This window comes from Callorhinchus milii, unplaced genomic scaffold (assembly GCF_018977255.1).
Source record: "Callorhinchus milii isolate IMCB2004 unplaced genomic scaffold, IMCB_Cmil_1.0 Scaffold8, whole genome shotgun sequence".
Classification (NCBI taxonomy): Eukaryota; Metazoa; Chordata; class Chondrichthyes; order Chimaeriformes; family Callorhinchidae; genus Callorhinchus; species Callorhinchus milii.
In genome coordinates this window covers 19,343,535-19,370,987 of record NW_024704749.1, presented here as the reverse complement: position 1 = coordinate 19,370,987, position 27,453 = coordinate 19,343,535, and the positions used below count along the sequence as shown (strand labels likewise).

The following is a 27,453-nucleotide window of genomic DNA, read 5'->3' as shown; positions in this document are numbered from 1 at the left end:
GATGAAGTGGCTGAAAACCTGTCCCTCGTTGGTGGGGCAGAGCTCCTGAGGGGAGAGAGTCAGTGCTGGCAGAGCAGAGGGAGGGAGCAGGACATTGCAGAGGTAGGGGATGGGCCCATGGTTTCAATAGAGGAAACGTGATACAAGAGAGAGCATACTCACATCTGCTCCTGGAGCACCGGAGGGACCTCTGGGTCCTGGAGGGCCAGGGGGACCCTGGAAAGAGGAGGAATGATTATGCAGATCAGTAACATCCTCCACTGTGTGATATTCAACTCAATAACTCAGAGGATTGTCCAATATAAACACTTACCATTGGACCCACATCTCCCGTTTCACCTTTATCACCTGCTGAGCCTGGTAATCCCTGTAAGGAGTCAAGATTTAATGGGAATCAGTTATTACGTCAACACATCTTAAACAAAAACAGCTTCGTCTCACCTCAACATCTCTTTAGTTTTGCCCCTTTCAACCTGTAATCATTGACTGATTTACAGGCAACGTCACGTGGAGAGCTTCAGTCGGGGAACAAGCCCAAGCAGAAGCCCAGACAGGGTGGAGAATGAACAGGGGAATAATAACTCTGTATTTGATACACTGCCTCTCGTATCAGGAGAATGTCTAAAGTGCTTAACGGTGCATTTTGTAGGCGAACACGGCAGCCAATTTGCGCACAGCAATGTTCCTCAAACAGCCATGAAGTGAGAGACCGATTTTTTTCAGGGGATTGTTGGCCAGGACACCCGGAGAAACTTTCGAATAGTATCTGAACAAGCAGACAGGATCTTGGTTTAACGTCTCATCTGAAGAATGGTACCTCCAACAATGCAGTGCATTGGAATCTCGGACAGCTGGAACCCATAAGAGGAATAAGAGGAATAATCCTTGCATTTGATATAGCGCATTATCATATCTTCTAGATGTCTCAAAGCGCTTCACAGAATATACTGTAAAGTGAATTGACGGTGTATTTTATGGGCAAATGGGATCTCCAATGACGGGGGGGGGAGAACAACCCAATCTTGTGATTCTATGAGTAGGATGTTGGATTATGAAAGCAATGTCTGAGATATAGAAGGTCCAATGGCGTACATTACAAATTGATCATTAGCGGAATAGTCTGTGTATTGTGATATTACAGACCTGAAGACCAACTGGACCGGGAGGACCATGGAAACCCCTTGGACCTTCATCTCCTTTCTGGCCAAAGAGACCCTGTTGCCCTCTGGGTCCAGGCTCACCGTCAGCACCCTAGAACATAACCAAGGCAGTGCCATTGTCATTTCTCTCCGTGCCCCTGACTGGCGGAGTTAGCAATCCTAACACAGCGTCATTGAAAACAGGAAGATGAACAGGATAGTGCAGTACTTACAGCCGGGCCGGGCTGTCCAATTGGGCCTTGAGGACCTGAAGGGCCAGGTGGACCCTAGAAAGAAAACACCAGAAACCAGTCAGAGTGAGTACACCAAGTCAAAGGTCAACCTAAGACAGGAGATGATGCGTTAGAGCCAGATTTCCTGTTAGCCACTATTAATAATAATATGAATTTTTACACAGCGCCTAAAGCATCAAAATGTCTCAAGGTGCTTCACAGGTAATTGCTTTCAAGTGTAGTGACTGTATGTGTTGGCAACTCGACAGGCAATTTGCGCATGAAAGGTCCTTGCACACAACCACGAAGCGAGTGAGTGATTTATCTGGAGGATGTGGGTCAGGACACCTGGAGAAATTCTGCTCCCTTCCTCGGATCCTTACCGTCCACCTGAACAGATAGACCCGCCTCCAATAGGGAACGTTGTCACGTGTTTGGCAAGTCCAGCACGTTGAGGGTGAGACATTCCTGAAGCTACTTTCATCAGAGGAAACCACAGTGCAGTCGATCGGCATTCTTACCTGCTTCACATTAACTAATGGGGATTTGGCAGAGGAAACACAACACAGCCCAGACCAGGCTTCTACAGTACATCCTCCTAGAGTCATGCCGCTTTGCAGAATTAAAGACTTTCAGATGTAGCCTCCTGAGTGGAAGGCCTGCTCACCTGCTCTCCCTTTTCAGCTTTACTTCCCTTCTGACCTGGCTCGCCAATTTCACCCTGATCCAAACAAAAAAGAGGAAAAGATTTGAGTCATTGTCCTTTACAAAGAGACACATGGATATCGTCGACGGAAATACACCTCAGTTTCCACCAGTCTTTACAACGAGGGTGGCCTAGGCTGTCCTGTAGCTGTAATCAGACAGAATGAATGCAAGCTGCTGCTCAGAGATGAGTCCCCCTCCTGATTATTCACATTCTCACACGCTCGGGCTCTACAGTACGTCTAAAATAATATTAATAACCTGCCCGTTTAACACAGTGATGCAACATCAAAACATCTCAAAGCATTTGCTTCACTGGGAATTGCTGTAAAGTACAGCGATTGTGCATTTATTAATAATAATAATCCTTGCATTTGCCTCATCACGTCGTCGAGATGCCTCAAAGCACTTCACAGGACGTATTGTAAAGTGGATTGACTGTGTATTTTGGTGGGCGTAACTGGCAGCAGATAAGTTGTATACAGCACAGTCCAAAAACGGCCATGGAGGTGATGAACAATTTTATCTGGGGGATTGTCAGCCACGACACCAGAAACTCCCTTCTGCTTTCCAATAGTGTCACGGAATCCTCAATATCAACCCCAAACAGGCAGACAGGACCTCGGGTTAACATCTCATCTGAAGGACGGCACCTCTCACAAAGAAGCATTGCGCCCACCCTCCCCCACTCCCCCAAACACCAATCCCCACCCCCGCCCCAGATTGGGCATCACAGGCGTGTAAGGGGTAGGAAAGGGGACTGATGATGTTCTCCTCAATGAGGAAGGGAAGATTTTGTGGCCTGAAATGTCAGTGCTGCTATTTCCTCACCTTGTCTCCATCTTCACCTGGAGGGCCTGAAGGACCTGCTGGGCCAGGAAGACCTACTGGGCCCTGGATACCGTCTCGGCCTGCTGGCCCCTGGGGTCCTTTCTCACCCTAGAGATGAGGAAAGACACAGAATCATCATCTCCTGGACTACTTGAATCAACAACAATAAAATATTAATAATAATCTTTGCATTTGATGTAGTGCCTTATCACGTCGTCGAAATGTCTCAAAGCGCTTCACAGGATACAATCCAAAGTGATGTGATTGTGTGTATTTTCTGGGCAAACGTGGCAGCTAATTTGCTCAGAGCAATGTCTCACAAACAGACATGAAACAAGTGAGAAAGTTTTTCTGAGAAACTGTTGGCCAGGACACCAGGAGAGAGAAACTCCCTTCTCTTTTTGAATAGTGCCGTGGAATCTTTAATGTCCACTTGGACAGGCAGACAGAACCTCAGCTTAACATCTCATCCACTTCCAACAATCCTGCACTCCCTCTGCACTGCACTAGAGAGTCAGTCTAGACTATATGGGATCCAAGGCCCAACATAGGGCTTGAACCCCAACCTTCTGACTCAAGAGGGTCGAGTGCTACCAATTGAGCCAGACTAGGAGTTTATTCTCTGAAAGAGCCATTGAGTCCAGCTTTCCAAACTCACTGGTTCAGAGACCAGGTTAAAGAGTCCAATGGAGAGGAAGGATCCTCAGATACCAGATCCTTCCTATAACTTACAACTAGTATGCCAGGAATACTCCTGCTGCTAATATTAATCCTTGTATTTGATATTGCACTTTATCATAACACTGGAACGTCTCCAAGTGTTTCACAGGATTTACTATGAGTGTATTGGAAAGTGAACACAACAGCCAATGTTGCACGCTACAAGAAGCCGCAAATATTCAGGAAGGAAATGATCAATTTTATCTGGAGGACTGATGGCCAGGACACTGAGAGAAACTCCCATCAAGGATCTTGAACATCCACCTGAACAGTCAGACGTTAAGGTGAACTTTTCTCCAGAGGATTGATCAGTTTGTCAGACCCACCACTGGCCAATCACTTGGCCAAATAGATCTCAAGTTTTAAACACGGGATCGGGTTGAGTTTTGTGATCTGTGTGTGACCTCTGCTATCTCTGCTTGTACACAGAGGAAAAGTCTGAATCTTGGGAGGATATGAAGCCTTCTCTTTTAAGCTTTCCTGCTTAGAGCTCTGTCTCGGCTATAGTTCGTATCAGCATTGCCAGGTTCTGTTGAGGTCAACTGGACATCCAACACACTAGGAAATCCATCACTGAGTGTGCAAACCAAACCACTGAGAGTTTCTCATACCTCTGGTTTCCGTTGTTTGGAACGGTGATTGGACTCACTCCTGCTCACCTACTCCTGAAGAGTATTAGGCGTAGGTTGGGAAGAGCAAAGGTTTGAGGACCCCAGAGTGTGGATTGGGGTAAGTGTTGTGTCCAGCCACAGACTAGAGTGATGGCCAGAGTGCGGAGATGACCGCTGAAGTCACTGAGAGCTATACTCACCGGGGCTCCCTTTTCACCAGAGGTCCCGGAGGTCCTTGAGGTCCGGGCCGCCCTGGCAGGCCAATGGGACCCGCTGGGCCGGCTTGTCCTCGATCGCCTGGGGAGCCCTATCAAATGTGAAGGTTAAAGATTAGTGCACACCTCAAACCAACAATCTAGAACTTTGGTGTCAGAGCGGCTTCAGTAAGAGATACAAGGGCAGCTCGTGAGGCATTGCAGTTGTTAATTGGCTGACATCGAGTTTCATCCTCAGCAAGACATCAGACCCACCTTACCATGAGAAGGGGAAATGGCGGGTGGGGGATAACAGATTTTTAGCTATCTGTCGAGTGCAGACTTTGCCTGGCACTTCTAAAGCACTCAGGATGGAGACCCCTTTCTGAACCACTTGTCACACACACACACACACACACTCGCGTACGTACATATACACACAATGATCTGCATTGAAGGAGGCCATTTGGTTCCCATTTTTCAAAATTGCCCCCATTTCTTTTATTAATCCCAGTTTCCATCTCTGTCTCTCCACATCCCTCGTTGCTTTTACCGCTCAGCTGTTCATCCATTTCCCTTTTGAATGATTCAAATCTCATTTTGTGCTCGGGCTTAAAACTCCCATAATATCCATGATCCCTCCCTATGGAGTCCTTCTGTCCCCTCCCTGTGGAGGCGACTTTGCTAACTGATATCTGACACTGGTTACTGCAGTGTGAAAGGCGCATATCAAATGCTACATCTTATAGTCTTGCCCATCTCAGCCTCCGAGCTTTGAAAGTGCTGTCTCTCTTTACCCAAATAATCCCAAATCTGAACCAGCTCAAAATACAAACCTCGGTTAATGTGCTTCAGAATTAGCCAATTGGCAACCCTCCTCCCACCGCGCCACTCCACCCCCCCCACACCCAGATCAATTTCTCCACAAGGTTGTGACCTACTCACCAATGGGCCTGGGGGACCTGGAGGCCCTTCGCTGCCCTTCAGACCGAGGTTACCCTGTGAGGATCAAACGAGAAAGAAGAAGCAGCGTTAGATGTTCAGAACAATGCTCACACCCAGCCACTGGGATACTCCAGGCTCAAAGGTCAGATCTCTACTTACAACAGGGCCACGAAGACCTCGATCACCAGGGAAGCCTCGGAGTCCTGGGGGTCCATCCTTGCCGGGAGGTCCGGATGGACCAGGGTCACCCTGTGGTGCACACGAGAGGAACAGAAATGAATTGTGGGGCCAGAGTGAAAGACCGAGAGAGCTGTAGCTTCTAATATGGACCACAAACCTAATGATTAAGTCATTAAAGTTTCTCTCTAAGCGTTCCAAGACAATACCCATCCTGAAGGGCACTGTATAAATGCAAGTTGTTGTTCTACATGGATGCTTTCCTTCGTACCCTTGACAACGTCAATGACCTGCAAAGCGCCTTTGCCTGTCCAGTCCGCGTCCTTTTCTACTTTGTCTTTAATATGGTCCAGAATTGTGGAAAATTCTTCATTTTTGTTTAAATTTTTTAAGAAAGAACTATGGAAAACCGTCTTCCGGACGGAGGCTAGATTTAAGAATTTTCCACAGTTCTGCCCCAATTTTAAGACAAAATGGTCTCTCGGGCTGGGAGTAGGGAAATTTAATCCCAGTCTTCACTGTAATAACGCTCAATCTAAAGCCCAGGTGTGTTAGTAGATTTCTTTATTCTCAATTGAGAGCACTCCAATCCATCAATCACCCCCACTTCATCCATCTCCCACTTCATTTGTACTTAAGAACTTAAGAGCATAAGAATTTGCTGGCGAAAGATGACCAAGGTCTACCTAGTTCGCCTTCCACCATCCTGGCATTAGCTTGACATATTGTGTCCCAAACTATATACAGATATTATTTTCTAGCAGAAATCTATTTAATTTGTTCTTGAAACAAATGACATTTGCTGCTTCCACCGTCTCCCTAGGGAGCCTGTTTGCTACTCGCTCACTGAAGTAGTGTTTCCGCAGATTTGTTTTGGATTTACGTCCCTTCAATCGCAGGCCGTGTCCACTGGTTCCACTGTTCAGCACAAGATAAAACAGCTTATCATTGTACTCCCTGTCTTTGTCTCACTGGCTCTTTCTTTGCCTTTTACTTCTTTAAAGGATTCCCTACATTCACCTCTGGTGTTCTTCAAGTGTGGAGCTGATATTGAGGAGGAATGTTAGCCGCTCACCTTCAAACCTTCTTTGCCAGCCGACCCAGGAAGGCCCTGCTCCCCTGGAGGGCCAGGAGGTCCTGGGTGACCACGTTCCCCGAGTGGGCCTGTTTCTCCCGTGGCGCCCTGGCACACAAACACACAGAGTCAGTCAGAAACACGTCACACTCCCCACTAACTGTGATCCTATTGAATCGCTTACGAAATAGCGCATTTTTCAGCTCTAGATTAGGAACAATTGGGGGCCCGGATAAATGGCAGCGCTTGAACTTCTCGGAAGTGGCTTCGGGCAAAACAATTGTGCCAAAGTCGGTGGTGGGTGTGGGTGTGGGGTGGGGGGTGTATAGAACAGATTGTCGGTTTCTGATCAGTAAAAATCAGTGGGTTTTCCAATTCTCTCCAAATCGTCATTACACCGTCATTCATTTAGCATTTTTGAAGTGAAAAAATGGTAGACGCAGCTCAAAATCCCCAACGGGGGGTGGGGGAGCTGGTGTGGGGGGCTGGAACCCACAACCTTGGACTGACTCAGCCAAGCCATTCACATTTTCAAGACTGAAGTGGATATTTATTTGTTGGGTCAGGGTATGAAGGGATACAGGGCAAGGGCGGATAATTGGAGTTAAGGTACAGATCATCCATGATCTTATGGAATGGCGGAACAAACTTGAGGGGCTGAATGGCCTTCTCCTGTTCCTATGTTTCTAAGCCACAAAGGGAAGAGCCTTGAGTTGGTGGCACAAGCACATGTGCTGAGAGAGAAAGCAAATTCACATCACTGGGGGGTCCTCAAACACTACATAAAACAAATTAGTCCTGGAATTATATGTTTTTCATCATTGAGAAGTGCTCACCTGTGGTCCAACCACACCAGGAGGCCCAGGGGGGCCTGTTTTGCCCTGGAAACCCTGTGGAGAGATACGTTGACAGGTTAATTTAAACAATTCTTGAACTTTTCCTTTCAAATGGAGCAATGTTATCTTCTAGATGTGCACTCAGATGAATCTGGATGAAAATATGAAAAATAATCCTTGTTTTGATATAACACCTTATCACATCATCGAGATGACTCAAAGCACTTCACAGAATATTGCTGTAAAGTGGAGTGACAGTGTATTTAATGGGCAAAACCAGAATATAGAGAAGGATAGGGGACAGCACAGATTCACTGGGATGATCCTGGGTTTGAGACATACATCTAAAAGAGAGGCTGAGATAAAGTGGGAGTTTCTCCGCTGGCGATGAGGAGAATAAGAAGAGACTGCGATCAAGGTTTTTGAGATACTGAAGCGACGCGAGATGGTAAAGAGGGAGAAGCTATTGCGTTAGTTGGGGAATGGGAGGGAACGAGGGTCACAGGCTCAGGAATGTTAGCAGAGACTAAGGGCAGAGATTAGAAGGGATTTCTTCACTCAGAGGCTTGTCTGAGTCTGAACTTATCACCACGAGTGGCTACTGAGGCTGGAAAAACAGAGACATTCAAAAGGGAAGCGGATCAGCTTCCAAGCAGGAAAAGCATTGAGGGCAGCAGGGAGAGCAACAGAAAGTGGGATTAATAAAAAAGGGCAATTTAGAAATACAGATGCAAAGGGCACAGACGAGATGGGTCAGTTGGCCTCTCTCTGTGTAGAGGATGTCTGTGCTTCACTGAGTCCCAAAGATGTGGGTCTGAGTTGAAGCCAGAGTCTTGTCTCTGACACTCGTGTGTCTGAGGGGTTAGTGTCGACTGCCAGGAGGTAACGTAGGGAGTTGCAGGTAAACTGACCGAACGTCAGAGAAGAGAACAGTTACTTACGGTTTCACCTCGCTGCCCTGGGTGTCCGGGCAAACCATCCTTCCCTGCCGGGCCCTACGGATTGACAGAGAATTAGCTGCCGTGGGAATCAGACAGGCTGGAACACGGAGGCAATATTTACTCATTAATAAACTGAACCATTAATCTTCGGGAGATTGTTAACATTTCTTAGCAGTTACTGAGCTGGAGAAACGTGACTGCAAACTGCTACGAGTAAATAAAGATACAAATTACATCTAAAAACCTCTCAGCTCTTATTTTATAGGGTGGGGGGGTGGGAGGGGGGAATCTTTAGCTAATGTTTACAGTGTGAAAGCAGCTGAGGATCTGCAGTGACTCACGGGAGGGCCTTTGGGACCTGGAAATCCAGTGGGTCCTTGAGGTCCTGGAGGCCCCTGTAAAAGAAACACACGTTGAAAAGACACAAAGAGAGAAATAATCTCTTATCACATCAAAACTTCAGCACGTCCTGTGCAGTGACGGTACATTTTGTAGGCAAACCTGCAGCCAATTTGCGCACATTTGTTTGTTGGCCAGGATGCTGGAGAGACTCCCTTCTCTTTTCAAATAGCGCCGGTAAGATTTTTAAAGTCCACCTGAACAGCCACAGATTTGATGTCTCATCCAAAAGACGGCACCTATGGCACAGCTCCCCCAGCACGGCACTGAAGTGTCCGGCTGGACTGTGAGCTCAAAGTCCCCGACGTGGGGACTTGAACTCAGGGCCTGACCCAGAGATCAGTGTGGCTGAGCCAGGATGACAGACGATTATGATGAGGCTCACATCAGAAACCTGGCTTGTGTGTGATGAGCAGCGTAATTTGCGCAAGGAGTGCAAAGGCTGGAACCTCTGCTTCCCTCAGTCATAGTCGAGCTACTTCTTTGCCACTACCCTGCACCAAGGCCCTGGTAGGGATCTCTGAGCAGTAGCCGACCCAACAGCAGTTGTCCATGGCCCAGAGACCAAACCCAGCAGGGAATCTGACCTGAGTCAATACTCAACATATCATCCCAGACCACGCCAACGTTTGCCAAAGAAAAGCTGCACAGCTTTTGCCATCTGTTCATCCCAGTCACTATCACAGCAGAAACAGGAGCGACCAATAAATAAATAATCCTTAGATCTGATCTCACGCCGAAACCCATCAACAAGCTTCACAGGCGATCAGTGTCAGTGTAGTGCCTGTCAATTATCGGCAAACACAGCAGCCAATGTGTACACATCTGATGATTTCTTTGGGGGATCGTCAGCGAGGATCCTGGATAAACTCTCTCTCCTTCTCCAATAGTGCCTCAAGATCATTAACCATGGTTTATGATAGGACCTTGGTTTAACATCTCATCCGTAGGACGGCACCTCCACTAATACAAGCGATCCCATTCCATACTGCATTGGAGCATCAGTCTAGACTGTGAGTTCAAGGTTCGACTTGGGTTTGAACCCATAAACTTCTGATGCAGGTGAGGAAGCTAGATGTGCTTCTGAGCTGAGATACTCCTGTTTGTGGTCTCCCTATGGCAGAGCTGTCTCAGGATCTTGGCCCAGAGACTGACGGTCCCACTCACTGTGTTGCTCTGCTCTGAAAGGTTGTGTTGGACTGACCCCCTCCCTGCCCACGGCACCACTGGTCATGGCCAGCTCCTCCCGCTTGGCAATCCTTACCCTCTCGCCTGATGGCCCGGGCGGTCCATCATTCCCTGAGGTACCCTGTAAACAAACAAACATAATAATGATGATAATAATTCTTGCATTTGATACAGCGCCTTATCACGTCATTGAGATGTCTCAAAGCGCTTCACAGAATGTATAATAAAATGGACGGACTGTGTATTTTGTGGGTGAAAAGGGACAGCCAATTGTGCACAGGAGTGTTCCACAAATAGTCGCGGATTGAGTGATTACCCTCCAGGTTGTGGGGAGGGATTATCACCCCCGGAAAGCCATCTGCCAATCAACTAAAAAATGGGTTCCTACTAATTACAAGGTAAACAGAGGCGTGTGGAGTAAGGAAACTTCCTTAAGGTTTTGCCCTGCCAAGGAATGAAACCCATGTCCTCTTGCATGCGAGGCAGGCATGCTAACCACTACAGGTCTCCACATCTCACCCAGAGACTCACAGAACCAACAAGGACAAAGTAAGGAGGACATCAACAGCGGGATCCTTAGCTCAGTGTTTTTTGCTGGAGCGAGGAGGAGAAGGAGGGACGATTGGGGTGGTGAGTGTATGCGTGAGAGGAGGGGCGATGGGCGCGAGGCAGGGGGAACAGAACGCTCATGTGGTTTTCGGAACCGCAGTCAATGCCGTCCACAATGGCACTCTTTCCTGACGGGAAAAGTCCATAAAAACATCAGAGAGCAACACGCCCTCCCCAATGTATGTGCGTGTGGGAGCCGGGGGTGGAGGGGCACAATATTGGAGTGGAGGGGGGTAACAAGACGTGTTATTTTGGCCACACAAAGCAACCGAGGTCAGGGCCAACACAATGCTTTGTATTTGCAATCACCATTTTGCTCAACTTCTCTGTTCTTTGTGGAATCAAACCATTGGGATGAGTTGCGGGAAGGAGGGGGGGGGGTGGGAGGATGGGAGGGGGTCTCACCCCATGTGACAGGCAAAGGGAGGGGGTTGGAGGTGGGGCGGGGGAGCAAATGGGCTCAGCAGAAAGGACACCTACCTTAGGGCCAGGCTTTCCTGTGGAACCTCTTGGGCCTCGCTCACCACGTGGGCCCTGTGAGGAGCCAAAGAAAACACAGTTAAGAGATCGTCCATCAGGGAAAAAAAATTAGTTCACGTCATTCAAACGAAAAAAAAGGAAATATCTCCACAACAATATAAGAAACTATTTAATCGGCGTGATGGGGAGTAACTTGAGTTCATACCGTCGGGCCCCTCTGTCCCCTTGGACCTGGTTTCCCTGGTGTACCCTAAACACGGGAACAAAAGACAACCAGTTATTAATGGGAATACGTGATCTGTCCTGACATCCCTCCTGTTGCACATTCATCACTCTTTCCGCACGACACACCATGTTTCTCACGAGTCGGAGGAAGTAATATTAATTGTCTGTTAATCATCATCCTCTCGTTTGATAGTGCTATGGACGTCCTCCCGATGTGAAAGGCGCGATCTAAATGCAATTTGTTGTTGCTCCTAGAGTCTCAAAACGCTTCCAAACACTTGTGGAGTGACTATTTGTAGGCGAATGCGGCAGCCAATTTGAGCACAATGTTCCACACACAGCCGTAAAATGACTAATTTTAACTGGGGAATTGTTGGCCAGGACAACGGGAGAAAATGCCTTCTGTTTTCGTGCAGTGCCAAGGTGATTTTAATATCCACTTGAACAGGCACTGACGAGATCTCGGTTTAATGTCTCATGCGAAGGACGGCACCTCCATCAATGCAGCACTCCCCACACTGCAGAGGTGGAGGGTCAACTTGGACGTGAGCTCAAATTGCCAACGAGGAGGCTTGAACCCAAACCTTCTGACCCAGAGGCGAGAGCGCAAGCGACTAAGCCAGACTGACACCCTGTGTGGTTTACCTTGTATTTATTACACTGAAAAACCCCCAGCTCCCTCCTGTTTCAGCTGCAAGCGCGAACAAGGAGCCAAAACATGTTAAGAGTCAAACTTAACAACAACTGCACTCGAGTGAGATGCTGGCATTGAACCAGGGAGAATGCAGTGGGGAGGTGCAGGGGCGAGATGGGGGGGGAGGGGGGAAGAGTTGACTCCAGAGCCCAGTAACGTGGTCTGTTTGTGGGATCTCTCGCCCTGCAATGTGGCTGCCCTGTTTGCCTACAAATGCATAGTCACTACAGTTGGTAGGAGAAACTTGGGAGGCCCTGTGAACTGGTTGCTGCAAGAAACTTAGAGAGAGAAAGAACTTGCATTTTAAAGTGCTTCAACATGTTGAAAAGTGTTCCAGAAGTAATTACAGTCAAGTGTATTGACCCTGTGTTTTGTAGGAGAACGCGGCAGCCAATTTAGGCACAGCAAGGCCCCGCGTACAGCCACAAAGTCAATTTTATTTGGGGATTGTTGGTGAGAAACATCCTCTTTTTGAATTGTGCTGTGGGATATTTAACGTCCGCCTGAACGGGCAGATAGGCAGCTCGACTTAGCGTCTCATTCGAAGGACGGTACTTCCGACAATGCAGCGATCCCCCCCAGAATCTCGCTGGAGCATCAGCCCAGATTGTGAGCCCAAAGCCCTGAAATGGGGTTTAAACCCACAATCTTCTGTCCCAGAGGTGAGTGTGCGAGCGACTGAGCCAGGCTGACGTGAAAGTCAGAGCCCTGTTGAGGAGATGCCTGCTGTAAGTTGGAACATGCTGTGCCCTCAGAGCTCATCTGGGGCAGCTAAAGACTTGCAGCGAGAAATGTGAGCAACATTCCCAAACTGTCTCAAACATCCTCCATTCCCTCCCTCCCCCCCCCCCCCCCACCCCACCCCCACCTCCTTCTCCTCCCATCAGTGTTCCCTGGAAGTCGTTCAAATGTGTGGAGCAGAGAACACAGGTCTGTGAGCAATCAGAACAGATTGTACACTGCAGTAAACAGCAGTGATGTAAGCTTTCCACTCTCTGTCATACACTTCCTGGACTGCGCTGCACATGTTAACCCTACATGGCACGGCGGCTTGTCGGTCGCTTAAATCTCGTAGATTCCTATTCCCGCCCCACGGTTGTGGGTGCTTCCCTACCGAGGTTAACACACGCCAGACTCCTCTCTGGGGGAATGGGGGAGGGCGGTGGGGAGAAAGAGTGGGGGGAGAGGGGGCGGGGAGGGAAGCGGGCAGGGGGGAGAGAGGGTGGGGGAAGGGGTGACAGGGGGAGAGAGCAGGGAGGGGAGGGAGGAGAGGGGGAGAGTTTGCGGAGGGAGCGAGGGCGAGCAGGGGGGAGATAGGGTGGGGGGGAAGAGATGACGGGGGAGAGAGCAGGGAGGGGATGGAGGAGCCGGGGAAGTGTATGCGGGGGGAGCGAGGGCGGGTGGGAGAGAGGAAGTGTGGGAGAGAGGGTGTGGGGGAGAGAGGGAGTGGTGGAGAGAGGGCAGGGGGAGGGAGAGCGCAGGGGAGAGAGGGAGTAAGCAATAAAGTCTGTGGAGCTGTTACACCCGCTTGAACGACAAGCCAGTTGGTTTGGATCCACAGCAAGTGCGGAGACCATAGAATGTTGTCATGTGGGCGCACATGCGGTCGTGAGAGGGTTAATTTGCGAGGCTGGAGAGCGAATTCTCCGGGGACGAAGCCGAACAGCTTTGCCCACGTTCCAGCCTTGTCTTGTAGATTACTGTGGATTATTCTGAAGGTCTGTGTCCACCCAGTTCTCCGGCTGAAACATCTGGCTCTCGCGCAGCTGCTGGCTGGGATTGGAACCCCTCGCTGGGCCAGCTCCAAACGCACAGCAGCACAAAGCCCTCGGCGTCATAGCTCGGCTCCCACCAAGCCTCGCGGCCACTGCATTCCTCGAGACCACCCAGTCCCGTGTCCGGCCAGCGATGGCCCAGTACGTGCCCAGCCGCTCAGAGGATTCCTTATAACTTCGGATCAGATGCGCTGGAGGTGAGGTGTGAGCGTGTGCTCCACTGGTTGCTGATTATTATCGGTGCGAATGCAGCTCACACAGTTCATCGCACAGGGTCTAACAGCACGGTTCCTGGGCCACAGATGCGCTGATCGGCTTTGGAGGTTGGAACGATCATTTGTTAGTCACATCGATTAGGGGGCCAGAACTGCCAGTGAATTAAATACCACTCCCGAGCCCAAGCCTCGTTTCCTGACCAGAAATTGGTTGGAAACTTGGAAGGGACATTGAAAGAACAGGTACTCGCTCACTCACTCAGACAAGGGTCAACACCCTCCCCCCCACCCGTGCGATTCTGCGTCTGTGTGCGGTCATGTATACCCCCTAACCCCCACCCCACCACCCCCGGAACACCTCCCTCCCTATGCAGAAAAGTTTCCTGAACTTATTCCTCACCGCCTCCGCTCGAATTTTAAGATTATGGGGTATAACTTGGGTCTAAACTTGTGCCCAAACTTATGCCCCTTTCCCAATCTGTGTTCCCAACCCCAGCCCACTGCATTTGTCTCTATTACACACGCAACAGAGTCTCCATCACCCCCACCCCCCTCAATCCCCGCAGCTCAATCACAGTATAAATACAGCAGCGAAGGGATTGCACCCCACACAGCACCGCCTTCACACCAGTCCCCTCCCCTCCCCTCCCTGCTGCCAGTCACCGCGACAATCGTTCGCCCACGCGCTGCTGACAGCGGTTAACCACACATGCCACAGGACCTTACCCTCGCTCCTTTCTCCCCGTTTGTTCCTGGGAACCCTGGGAATCCGATGGAACCCTGGGAAGAATGAGAGAGAAACGGTCACTGTATCTGTCTCCGCAAACGGTCAATCAATGAACGGATGAACTGCTGATCTTGTGAGAGGCGCGTCACATTCAGACACTCGGTGACTGGCCCGACTGTGTCCAACTCACTTGCACGTAAGCCTCCAGCCCAGCACCAACACATTCACAACACCTCTCACCCCAGTGTACAAATTACTTTGCTTGGGAAGCGATAAATGTTTCCGAGTATCATTTTAAGGTTAAATGAGGAATAGAACTTAACTAACACTAGTTTGTGTTCTATTATATCCTATAGTTTGTGGGGTTGGAGGTAAACAGGGTCTCTTTAGAGCTAAGCTGGCTCCAAGGTGACACAGCTGGAATCAAGCCCACCCTCAGTGACGGTCTCTAGTCCGGCTCCTGAGCCAGGTGAGTCCACAGTACTCCAGGGCACTGTTCATAACAAACCAGCCCAGCCTGGCTCATTGGCAGAACCTGGAAGGGCAGACCAGTCACTGGGGGCAGGGAGTCATCCCATTCAGCTCCTGCTAAGCCTGCGGGCCAAAGCCCTTATGGATAGGATGGTCCTAGCTGGACAAGCAGCGGGAAAGTTTGCCACACAGTGCTCTCAATGGCAACTTATGGGGGTTTAGCTGGTTAGACTCCAGCAGTTACCCCAACGCAAACTCCGAGCTACCCCAAGCCTTGGCTCTCGCCAACTTGCGCCTAACACTCTCCGGTATTAGGTAAGCAGGAATGCGTCCATCCAGGGAGAGAGTGTGTATTCCATTCCAATACACAGCATGTGTAGGTAAGATACCTCTGCAGAATTCTCACATGGTTTGGATACTCTTAAGCACAATGATGGGTTTCTGAGTGTCGGACATCCAGCTGATCTTCCCCCAAAGAGAGTGCGAGTAATGACGTGGCACTTACCTTCGGCCCTTGTCGACCCGGGTACCCCGGTAAGCCTGGCACTCCCAGCTTGCCCTGCACAACACAGAACACAATCAGGGGATGGGATTCATTGATAATGACTCAGCGCACAATCATAGGCAATCATTCCTATAGCACCTTATCACTTCACAAAGCTTCAGACCTTTCACAAATCATTTCTATTAAGTGTAGTGACTGCGGCACACAAGCAGCCGTGAAGTGAATGACCAATCAACTTGGACGATTGTCGGCCAGGAGAAACCCACTTCCCTTTTCCTTTGCTTTATTAAATAAATGTGAATGTGTATAAGTTTTTTTTTAAATCGCAAAATTACATCGCAATGTAAATTGTAAGTTTATTACATCAATAATATAATATGAATGGTGAAAAATTATTCAATCTTTATTTGGAAGCTGGTGTGTTTTTTTAAGAACAGCAGGAAATTACGTCTGGGGTTAAAACTTTTGCACCAAGTCTGTGCCATCTTACATCTCAAGACAAACAACAGGCCTAAACTCGGCCCAGAGCCATCCCTGACTGAGGCTTGGGAAGGTTTTGGGTCTAGTTCAGACCTATTATTTGCCCAGTGGGTCTTGTGACCTCTAGAGATGTTTCATTAACACACAGCTGGCCTGGGAGGGTCTCTTACCTTCTCACCCACGGGTCCTGCTGGCCCTGACTCTCCGATGGGGCCCGTACGACCTTTAGGGCCCTCAGGCCCGTCCTCGCCCCTGGGTCCCGGAGGCCCGAGCTCCCCCTGCACAGAGTACATCACGCATAAAAGCTTCATTCTCTGTGCCTCATTGTGTGACTCATTTCCAGTCTCTTTGCCACTCTGTGTGACTCACTCCTCGTCTCTCACTCTGTACCTCACTCCCAGTCTGTCACGCTGTGTGACTCACTCCTCGTCTCTCACTCTGTGTAACTCACTCCCAGTCTCTCACTCTGTGTGACTCACTTCCAGTCTCTGTCACTCTGTGTGACTCACTTCCAGTCTCTGTCACTCTGTGTAACTCACTTCCAGTCTCTGTCACTCTGTGTAACTCACTTCCAGTCTCTGTCACTCTGTGTGACTCACTTCCAGTCTCTGTCACTCTGTGTGACTCACTTCCAGTCTCTGTCACTCTGTGTAACTCACTTCCAGTCTCTGTCACTCTGTGTGACTCACTCCCCATCTTTGTTACTGTGTGTGACTCAAGTCCAGTCTCTATTACTCCCAGTCTCACTCACTCGCGGTCTCTGTCACCCAGTTTCAGGATATGTATTGTAAGAGTGAGCGAGTGTGACAGGCTAAGACTAGATGAGTGTTGCTGATTGTTGACCCTGGGGATAAAGACAGAGGTTGGCGGATTACTCACTCTGTCGCCCTTTATTCCCATGTCGCCTTTGAATCCTGGGAAGCCTTCTTCACCCTGTCAAACAACACACCAGAGGATGAAACCAGCAACAACAGCAACAAATTACATTTATGTAGCTAGGAGGACGTCCCAAGGTGCTGGATAGTCAGGGATCCGCGCCGAAGCTGGTGGTTGGGATCAGGAGGGTTGGAGGGCAGGAGGGTAGGGGCGGGTGATGTGCCCGAAGGCACGGTCGAAGAGGTCAACAGCACTACTCCGTTCACACCTTGCCTGTGTCTCACTGTGTCCTGCTGCCTCCCCTCCTTTACCCTCCTGATTATAGAGAGGGGGTGGGATGGGTGAAGCTTATGTGGTTAATAAACACTGGCACAGATCCGTTTGGTGTGTGAGCACTGGAGTGTGAGCAATGGTGTAAAGAGACAACGTTTAAATATGGAGTTGGCAAAATTCGTGAGGAATTGTTCTTTATCTTGGTTGGTTGAAGCAAAGGGCAGGACCCGCTGCCCTTTGCTTCAACACTGAACACTGGGGACCATTGCACATCACATACTGAACACTGGGCACCATTGCACATCACACACTAAACACTGGGCACCATTGCACATCACACACTAAACACTGGGCACCATTGCACATCACACACTGAACACTGGGCACTATTGCACATCACACACTAAACACTGGCACTCCTGGACCAGTGTCAGCAACTCCCTCCCCCCTTTCCCCCAATATTCCTTCCCAAGAGATGTGCTCACCTTAAGACCTTTGGTTCCTTTCAATCCACGAATCCCATCAGCTCCCTGAAAAGGTAAGAGCACATGTCTGAGAGTAGAGGACTGCAAGATGTTCAATGTGGAACTACTTTTATACTCAATCCTAACCAAATACTGACCCAACACCCAATATTAAGGTTCAACAACCTGTTTGACGAACAGAAGTTTAGTAGCTTCACATCTGTGGCCTGACAATCCGCCTTGTATTAGATTTTAAGACCATTCTGTCTAATATTATTGTGGGAAATTCTTAAAATGTTCGAATCCCACAGATCTAAAGAAAAAGAACAGATTCCAAGTTCTGACCAACCTGAAGAAATTTCCATAACTCTTATAATCTTAAATTTTACCACAAGGTGGTCTTAGGGACTAAGACAAAGTGGTGTTTTGGGTGTGTGGACAAACACGTCTCTCCCACGTTGACTTACCTTGATCCCACGAGGCCCTGGATAGCCAATCGGTCCCTGGGGACCTGGGGGACCCTGTGTGATACAAATAACATGCGTCAGTTGTGGCAGCACTGGCTGCGTTGCCCCCCACCCCCACCCCACTTCGTAATACCATGCAGCTGCAAAAGGGCAACAGCGCGTAAGCGCCATGGAGTCCTGTAGCTCAGTGGTTAGAGCACTCGCTTTGCAAGCGAGACACCTGGGTTCAATCCCAGGCAGAGGGCGAAACCTTGGACAAGTTTCCTTACTCCACACAGAGCCTAATAATAATCCCTCCAAAACAAAACAATAATAAATTGGTCATTTTCAATCCACGACTGTTTGTGGGGACGCTGCTGTGCGCAATTGGCTGCCGCGTTTCGCCCACAAATATACAGTCAATTCACTTTACAGTCTATTCTGTGAAGCGCTTTGAGACGTCGAGAAGATGTGAAAAGCGCTATATCAAATGCAAGGATTATTATTTATTATATTATAATGAGACAACAGTGTCCACCAGGACACATAAGGACAACACCTCCAATCTGATATTGGCTTAAACCCGGCTTGTGAATACAGACAAGAAACAATGTATTTCCGAGGAGTTAAGGGTTGGGTTGTTGAGAGGATTTATCAGTTTAAACTGGACAACAAGCAAACATACCGGGCTGCCTTTGTCTCCGGAAGGACCCTCTTTGCCAGGATGACCCTGTGGGCAGAAATGACAAGCGATGCCCTTGAGAAATCTGTAACTCGGGTGGCACAGCGCTCAACACATCCCACGTAGTTCATGTTCTGAAAGGTTAACCATGTCCTATAGTCTCAACCACATCCTTTGGGCTAGGCATTAATTGCAGTGACTCTTCACATGAAAGGGTTACATTCAGAACAGAAGAGTCTAGAGGTGTCGTTTTCATTTTGGCTTATCTTGGCTCCCATTAGTGCCTTTCGACCTCAGGGGCTGGCAGCAACAACCTGCATGAATGCACATTCCACCTCACATAGCCTGTGCAGCATCTCAGGGTACTGTTTGACTGTCAAGCATCCGTGTTCTTACCTGCTCAATTATCCTCATTTCTGAAATATTGCCAGTTTCTGCCTCTTTTTTGGGCTGTCAAGACCCTCATCCACGCGTTTATCCCTTTGGTTTATACCTTTTATACCTTTGGTTCCCTTCCCACCCCTCCCCCTGGCTCGGTCCCGGGATCCTAAACTGTAAAGCGCTCTGAGACGCCATCCGGTGTGGAGGGCACTATATAAATCCAAGTTGTTGTTGTTCATCACATTCAGGCTCACCTACACCAACACCCTGCTCTCCAGACACCACAGCTCTTCCCTACATAAACTACAGATTATCCAGATCAATGGAGCCTGTTCCCTCTCCTAGGCTCTCCCATCTTGGCTTGGCTCTATTGGCACTCCATTCCCAAGTGGATCAAGTTCAAGATCCTCGCTCTCATGGTCAAATCTCTCCATGATCTCCCCCACCCTACACCACCCCCCACCCTCACCTCCGCGACCTCCTTCAATCACACCTACCCAACTGTCGCTCCTAGCTCCACAGGCACTGGCCTATCTCCCATCTTATCCACCCGTCATCAGCAACCAGGCTTTCAGCCCCCCTCTCTGGAACTCCTTCCCAGAGTCCCTCTGATTTGCTCCCAGGTTTAAAGCGCATTTGAAAACATACTTCTTTAACCACACCTTTGGTATGTTTCTCCACTAGGTGTATCTCCCTCTTTCTGTGCATCTCTCAGTGATTCTCTCTCTCCCTCTCTCAGTGGGTGTCTCTCTCTTTCTCTCTCTCTCTCTCTGTATCTCTCTTGTTTCTCTCTCTTTCACTCTAGGTTTGAAAGGGTTAAACTTACGGGTGGGCCATCGAGTCCGGGCATGCCTGGAAGCCCTGGTTTGCCAGTTGGACCCTGAATGCAGAGAATTAAAAATCAAGAAGAATTAGAAGTAAATTACATTTAAAGCGACACATTAACACATAAATGGTGAGCACGATGGATAGGAGAGGCCAGTGAGGGTCCACCACTTACTTTAGTGCCTGGGGGACCAATCGCTCCTTGGGGACCAGGGAGACCCTGTACAATACAAGACAGATCACAGTCACTTAACAGGGCATCACATGCCAGCCTGACTGTGAGAAACCAGCAGCAACGAGGGCACACTCACACTAACACGCTCACACTAACACTCACACGCTCACACTAACACTAACACGCTCACATTAACACGCTCACGCTCACACTGACACACTCACACTGACACGCTCACACTGACACACTCACACCAGCTCGCTCACACTAACACGCTCACACTAACACTAACACTCACACGCTCACACTAACACTAACACGCTCACACTAACACGCTCACGCTCACACTGACACACTCACACTGACACGCTCACACTGACACACTCACACCAGCTCGCTCACACTAACACGCTCACACTAACACTAACACTCACACGCTCACACTAACACTAACACGCTCACACTAACACGCTCACACTGACACGCTCACACTGACACGCTCACACTGACACGCTCACACTAGCTCGCTCACACTAACACGCTCACACTAGCACGCTCACACTAGCACGCTCACACTAACACTAACACTCTCACACACTCACACTCACACACTCAATTCCCCTGCAATTCTGTTGTTGAATTTGGAAAGAACTGCAGAAAGCCATCTTAGAAGTTAAGACCTTGTGAGACTGGGGTTGTTTTCCCTGAAGCTGAGGAGGGTAGGAGGCGAGTTAATCGAGATATATCAACTGTGAAGATTATTATTTTTATTATTTAAAATAATGAATGGAATTGAGAGGTTGGAGTGGGCGAATCTTCCTTCTGGTAAAGGGATCCATTAGAAGGGACAAAATCAGAACATAACACAGTTAGAGCTGAGATCAGGGACCACTTGTTCACACAGAGGGATGTGAAGATGTGGAACACTCTGCCCGAGAAAGCTGTAGAGACCAAATCAATTGGGGTGTTTAATAGAGAGACAAAGATTTAGGGAGTTGAAGTAGAAAGGGATATGTCAAAGGGGCAGGCACTGGCATTAACCTTTCTGCCAAGATCTAGCTAACTGATGAAACAGGCTTGATGGGCTGAATGGCCTCCTCATGTTCCTGCTTTCCTCTGTCCTTGCCTTGTACTTTAGAATAAAATGGCAGCGCAGCCATCTATGGCCAACCCTGGCTCTCTGAATTTGAGAGCCAGGGTTGGCCATAGAATCATACAGCGCAGAAGGGGGCCATTCGGCCCATCGTGTCCATGCCGACTCTTTGAAAGAGCTGTCCAAATTAATCCCACTCCTCCTCTCTCTCCCCAAAGCCTTGCAAATTTGTCCTCCTCAAATGTCTATCCACTTCTCGCTAGAAAGTTGTTATTGAATCTACTTCCACCGCCCTTTCAGGCTGTGCATTCCAGATCCAGACATCCGATCACTGTGCGAAAACATTTCTCCTTATCTCTCCTCTGGTTTGACAACTATGTTAAATGTGGAGCTGCAGATTGTCTCTCCTCCTCATGCTGTGCGTTAGTTTGGTGATCCTGGCTCTCTGCACCGCCCAGCGCTGGCAAGTCAAGTGGCTTCCGATAAAGCAAGCGGGGTCACTTACCTGAGCCCCTGGGTTACCCTGCTGTCCGGGGGGTCCAGGCTCACCTTGGGGACCCTGGGCAAACAGAGAAGTGTACAGTTACTGAGCAACCCCCAAATCCTCACACTGGATACAGACAGCCTCGAGCACGTCAACGCAGCTCAAAGCGGAATGGCTGACAAGTTTATTGACGGTGTATATTGTAGGCGAATGCCGCAGTTGATTTAGCAATTTCCCACAGACAGCCGTGAAGTGAATGACCAGGATGCCGGGAGAAACTCCCTTCTCCTTTCCAATTGTGTTGCTGGATCTTTATCGTCCACCTGAACAGGCACAGTCGGGACCTCGGTTTAAAGTCTCATCCAAAAGGATGGTACTCAGACAATGCATTGCTCCCCCCACTCCCCCAGCTCTGCACTGGAGCATCAGGCTAGACTGTGAGCTCAAATAATAATAATAATAAGTCTAGACGTGGGGCACAAACCCACCATCATCTGACCCAGAGATGAAAGGGTGGCTGACTGAGCCAGGCTGAAACCTCTACCCAACGGCCAGGGCATTGCACGAACCAGGGCTAACACGAGCTTCATTCACACTGACCTCAAAACATCTCAAGATATTTTATGATATGGGGGGAGGGATCATCATAGCAGCCAAAGGTCTGAAATTGTACCGTCTTAACCTGCGTGACCGATTGGATACGGAAACCCTGGCTGATCTCCCTCCCCCCCCCCACCCCCACCACCCACTCCGTGGCTGAGATCAGTAACTCAGTGCTCAGCCACACAAGGTGCAGTTCCCCCACCCTGCCACTCGGGGAGCAATTCCAATACCAATGACTCCATTGAATCATGATCTCAACACAAGTGTAGGGTTTAGCGACGAGTGGATCTCTTCTGACGACACTTACCTGGCTTCCCTTAGGACCAGGATGTCCATCCATTCCCGTAACACCCTGTAAAGGGAATCAAATGCATGTAATTGAGGAAACAAATCAATTCAGCACAACAGCGATCGTGGTGCACTTTGAGACGTCTCGAAGAGACGTGATAAGGCGCTATATCAAATGCAAGGATTATTATTATTAACAGCGGCGTGACTTCGTGCCGAGCCAGAAAGCGGAGGAGAGGTGACCGAAGGCTCGGTTAAAGAGGAAAGTCTTTCGACAGAAGACGGGAAACAAGGGGGCATGGGGGCAGGGGTGGGGGGGGAGACGGAGAGGTTGAGCCAAGGAGATCCAGGGATTCGGTACAGTGGCTGAAAGCGCAGCTGCCAATCGTGGAGCAGAAGGGACAAGGGATGTGCAGAAGACCCAAAACACAAGATTAAAAGAAGGAATTATTAGTGCCTGAGGCCTAGACTTGAGGCCCCAGACCCAGAAGTTAACTTTCTTTGGCTGAAGATGATGTGGTTTCCTGCCGTCCTCGGCAGGTCGGCAACGCGAGGCAAGCGATATGCAACCAAGAAAAATAAGAGAACTTACAGCCTTACAGCTCGAGGTGGGGCATAACATTCACAAAACAGAAAGGCCCGGCCTGAGGGTCAAACAAAATGGCAGCCCACAGCCCTGAGGAACAGCCCACTTCCCTGGAGAGGGATATCAGTGTCACCTCCTGGTGGCCAATCAACCTTTTTGTTAAGAAGGTTATGGACCTCTCTGCCAACCGCAGATCTACCCCCACCTCCAGCACACCGCCCGTGTGTGAGTTATACACCAGTCTAACCCTTAGCTGCTAGGCGCCTTGGGATGTCGCCCCAAAGTGCAAGGGGCAACCACCACAAAATCCAATTTGTGGTGGTGTTGTCGTAGACATTACAGGAATTACTGTGTTGGTGGAAGGATACACGCAACTGAGACACGGAAGGAAACTCAGATCCAATCAATAGTAAGCGTTAAGAGAACTGCTCCACCCACGCTGGTCGGTTAAACAGGTACATGAGAGGGCACCACCAACACCACTTACAGTCTGTCCAGGGAGTCCTGAGGGTCCTTTTGGTCCAAGTAAACCACGACTACCCTGGAAACAAGAAGAAGAGGACAAGGTATCAGGAGGGGGTCATCGCAAAACCTCCACCCTCACAGGGAGCAAACACCACCCCCACCCTTCCAACACACACATACACACACTGCCTCATCTAATCTGGTGTGGCCATCTCATCCACACGCCTCACTGTGCTGGAATCAGTTCCAGTTCGCTTGTGCAATAATAAGTTCCAGTTTCTTTGCACTTTAATCAGTTCCAGTCTCCTTCTGCCGTATACAGTTCCAGTTTCCTTGTACTGAAATGAGTTCCAGCTGCGTAGCACTGTAATTATTTCTACTTCCCTTGTATTATCAGTTCCAGTTCTATTATATGGAAGTCAGTGCCATTTGTAATGTACTGTAATCAGGTCCAGTTTCCATTGTACTGTAAACAGTTCCAGTGCCATTGCACTGTATTCAGTTCCAGTTCCCTCACAAAGTAATCGGTTGCAGTTTTATTGTTCCAAACTCAGCTCCAGTCTTGTTGTGCTGTAATCAGTTCCCGTTTCCTCTATTGTAATCAGTTCCCATTCCACGGTACCGTAATCGTTCTCAGTTTCCTTGTATTGTAATCAGTTCCAATCTCCTTGTACAGAGATAAATTCCAGCTCTGTTGATCTGTATTCAGTTCCAGTTCCCCCGTAACTGTAATCAGATCCAGTTCCATGGTACTGTACTCGATTCCAGTTCGCTTGTTCTAGAATCAGTTTGGGTTCCATTTCACTGCGATTGTATTGTTATCAGTCCAAACCTTCAGTAACCAATTCCACTTCTCTTTGCACTGTAATCCTGTACTGTAACCAGTTCCACATCTCTTCCACTGTAATCCTGTACCGTAACCAGTTCAGATTCAGTTCCCTTGTGCCATAATCAATTTCAATTCCTTGTATTGGAATAATTTCCAGTTCCCTTAATCTCTACTCAGTTTTGATCCTTTACTGTAATCAGTTCCAGTTCCATTGTAATCCAATCATTTCAAGTTCCCTTATGTTGTTATCAATTCCAGTTCCATTTTGCTGTATTCAGTACAAACACCTCACTGTGACATTCACACCCCCCTCCCCCCCACACACCCCTCACTGTGACACTGACACACACCCCTCACTGTGTACTGTGAGGTTGTGCTGTACATACAGACGGATACTCACAGGCTCGCCCGGGAGACCACGGGGACCCACTTCTCCATCATCGCCCTGAAAGACAGACGTTACCGGTGGGTTAACAGGTGCAGATGCCCTGAGCCCGGAAGCCTCTGGCTCTCAGCCTTAAGAATGTCAGAGAATTGTGAGAAAGTCTGGAATTCAGTGTTAATTTGCGCCCTTTTTAATAACAGCCGAAACCTTCAGAAAACCTATCAAGATGGTTAGCAACAAGAAGATGGGACGCAATATTTTAATATTGAAGGTTGTTAGAATGTGGAATACCAGGTGTGGGATTCAGACAAGATTCGTGTATTAGTTTTCAAGAGGGAATTAGCTAGATAGCGAAAGACTCTCAAACTGCAGGGGTACAAGAGAAACACAGGGAAATAGGACTCAAAGAACAGCGCAGACACCATGGACCAAACCATCTGTCCTTCCACCTGTCTCTCTTTTATTCTCTCTCTCTCTCTCCCTGACTGTCCAAATCCCTGACTGTCCAGCGCCTTGGGACATCCTCCCAACATAAAAGATGCTTTACAAATGTACTTTTGTACTGTATCTGTCACTATGTCTCTTTCTCACTCTCTGTCTCTCTTTCACTCTCTGTCTCCCTCACTCACTTTCTGTCTCTCTCTCTCTCTCTCTCTCTCTCTCTCTCACTCTGTCTCTCTCTCATCTGTCTCTCTCTCACTCACCCTCTGTCACTCGCCCTCACTCTCTGTCTCACTCTGTTTTTGCATTCTGTCGCTCTCTGACTCTCTGTCTCTGTCTGTCTTTATCAGTTTGTCCCTCTCTCTCTCTCTGTCTGTCTCGCTCTCTTTCTGCCTCAGACTTGGAAGGACAGACCAGTCACTGGAAGCAGGAATTCTTCTCAGCCATCTCCTGCTAACCCTATGATCCAAAGCTTAACAGGTTGGTGGTCTCTCCTGATTCACGTCATGTGTCACGTTTCACAGCCAGCAGTTCCGTGTCCACTGATGCTCTGAGTCGCTGCTCCGTGTGAAGGGCGCTATATAAATGTAAGCTGCTGTTGTTGTTGTACTCACTCGCTCGCCGTCATCTCCCAATGGTCCAGTTGCACCTTGTGGGCCTGAGTCTCCCTGGATGCAGAAAAGAGTCATTAACGTCTGAATGTCCGAGCCGTCGGCAGTGAAGTCAGTGCGTCACATCACATAGCACACCACGGTGTGAACGGATCAGTGTGTGACACGGTGTGTGCGACACGGTGTGCGCGACACGGTGTGCGCGACACGGTGTGCGCGACACGGTGTGGAAGGCACATTGCTACACACTCTGACATGAGGGAGGCCCTTGCCAGGATGCCACACGGAGATGCCACTTACCCTGTTCCCCTTCTCACCAGGTAACCCTGGCAACCCATCAAAACCGCGTTCACCCTGCGGAGCAACAAAAGGGATTTAATAACAAAAATAACAACTTGCGCTTACATAGCGCTCTCCAAGCAGGATAGCGTCTCAGAGCGCTTAACAGTGGCGGAGCCTGACTCTGAGCCAGTGGGGTGGGAGGTGGCCATAAGCCCCGGTCGAAGAGGATAACAACATACACAAGCACAGGTCTGTCAGCTCCTGTGTGTACAGCACACGCCGGGTCACAGGGAACAATTCAATCCCGTCTCGTGCTCGTGTGCGTCTCAGTGCTGGCTCCTGTGCGTACATTACACACGAGTGCAGTGACTGTGTATTTTGTAGGCGAAACGGGGGCAGCCAATTTGCATACAGCAATATCCCACAAACAGCCAAGAAATAAGTCAGCGATCGATTTTATTTGGGGGGGATTATTGGCCAGGACACCAGGAGAGAGGAACACCCTTCTCTTCTTGCATAGCCCCGCAAGATCTTTAACGTCCACCTGAACAGGCAGATGGGACCTCGGTTTAACGTCTCATCCAAAAACCGGCACCTTTGCCCGTGTTTCACTGAACTGGAGCGTCAGCCCAGACTGTGAACTCAATGTCCCCGACGTGGGGCTTGAATCCACAACTTTTTGCTGCGGAGGTGAGAGTAGGAGAGGTTGGGGATAAACTGGAGGCTGGAAATAAATGTCTCACACATTACCTTTGGTCCTGATAATCCTGGCATTCCTCTCGCTCCGTCCGCCCCTGACCGGCCCTGCCATGTGGATAGAGAGAGACGCACACAGTCAGTCGCTCTGTTTGTTTCTGTCGGTCAGTCAGGTATCTGACATATCATGGAATCATAGAATTATACAGCACAGAAGGAGGCCATTCGGCCCATCGTGTCTGTGCCGGCTCTTTGAAAAGAGCTATCCAATTCAATCCCACTCCCCCCGCGCTCTCCCCATAGCCCTGCAAACTTGTCCTCCCCACCTCACGTGCAGAAACCCATCACCGCTCTTAAGAGTATCCAAACCAGACGAAGCGTTCCTTCCACATA

The 27,453-nt window shown here is 49.1% G+C and overlaps 1 protein-coding gene across 1 annotated transcript in view; it reads right to left on the bottom strand.

The window, feature by feature from the left end:
• Nucleotides 1-27,453, bottom strand: part of col5a1 (procollagen, type V, alpha 1) — a 97,001-nt gene that overhangs the window by 18,775 nt on the left and 50,773 nt on the right. The window contains 33 exon segments of the mRNA XM_042337178.1: nucleotides 163-216; nucleotides 314-367; nucleotides 1,144-1,251; nucleotides 1,373-1,426; nucleotides 2,040-2,093; nucleotides 2,909-3,016; nucleotides 4,440-4,459; nucleotides 4,462-4,546; nucleotides 5,379-5,432; nucleotides 5,538-5,627; nucleotides 6,631-6,738; nucleotides 7,467-7,520; nucleotides 8,408-8,461; nucleotides 8,749-8,802; nucleotides 10,071-10,115; nucleotides 11,084-11,137; nucleotides 11,289-11,333; nucleotides 14,719-14,772; nucleotides 15,696-15,749; nucleotides 16,346-16,453; nucleotides 17,055-17,108; nucleotides 17,810-17,854; nucleotides 18,256-18,309; nucleotides 18,920-18,964; nucleotides 20,124-20,177; nucleotides 20,298-20,342; nucleotides 21,896-21,949; nucleotides 22,785-22,829; nucleotides 23,839-23,892; nucleotides 25,046-25,090; nucleotides 26,086-26,139; nucleotides 26,383-26,436; nucleotides 27,115-27,168. Of these exon segments, the coding sequence (XP_042193112.1) occupies nucleotides 163-216; nucleotides 314-367; nucleotides 1,144-1,251; nucleotides 1,373-1,426; nucleotides 2,040-2,093; nucleotides 2,909-3,016; nucleotides 4,440-4,459; nucleotides 4,462-4,546; nucleotides 5,379-5,432; nucleotides 5,538-5,627; nucleotides 6,631-6,738; nucleotides 7,467-7,520; nucleotides 8,408-8,461; nucleotides 8,749-8,802; nucleotides 10,071-10,115; nucleotides 11,084-11,137; nucleotides 11,289-11,333; nucleotides 14,719-14,772; nucleotides 15,696-15,749; nucleotides 16,346-16,453; nucleotides 17,055-17,108; nucleotides 17,810-17,854; nucleotides 18,256-18,309; nucleotides 18,920-18,964; nucleotides 20,124-20,177; nucleotides 20,298-20,342; nucleotides 21,896-21,949; nucleotides 22,785-22,829; nucleotides 23,839-23,892; nucleotides 25,046-25,090; nucleotides 26,086-26,139; nucleotides 26,383-26,436; nucleotides 27,115-27,168 (1,968 nt within the window).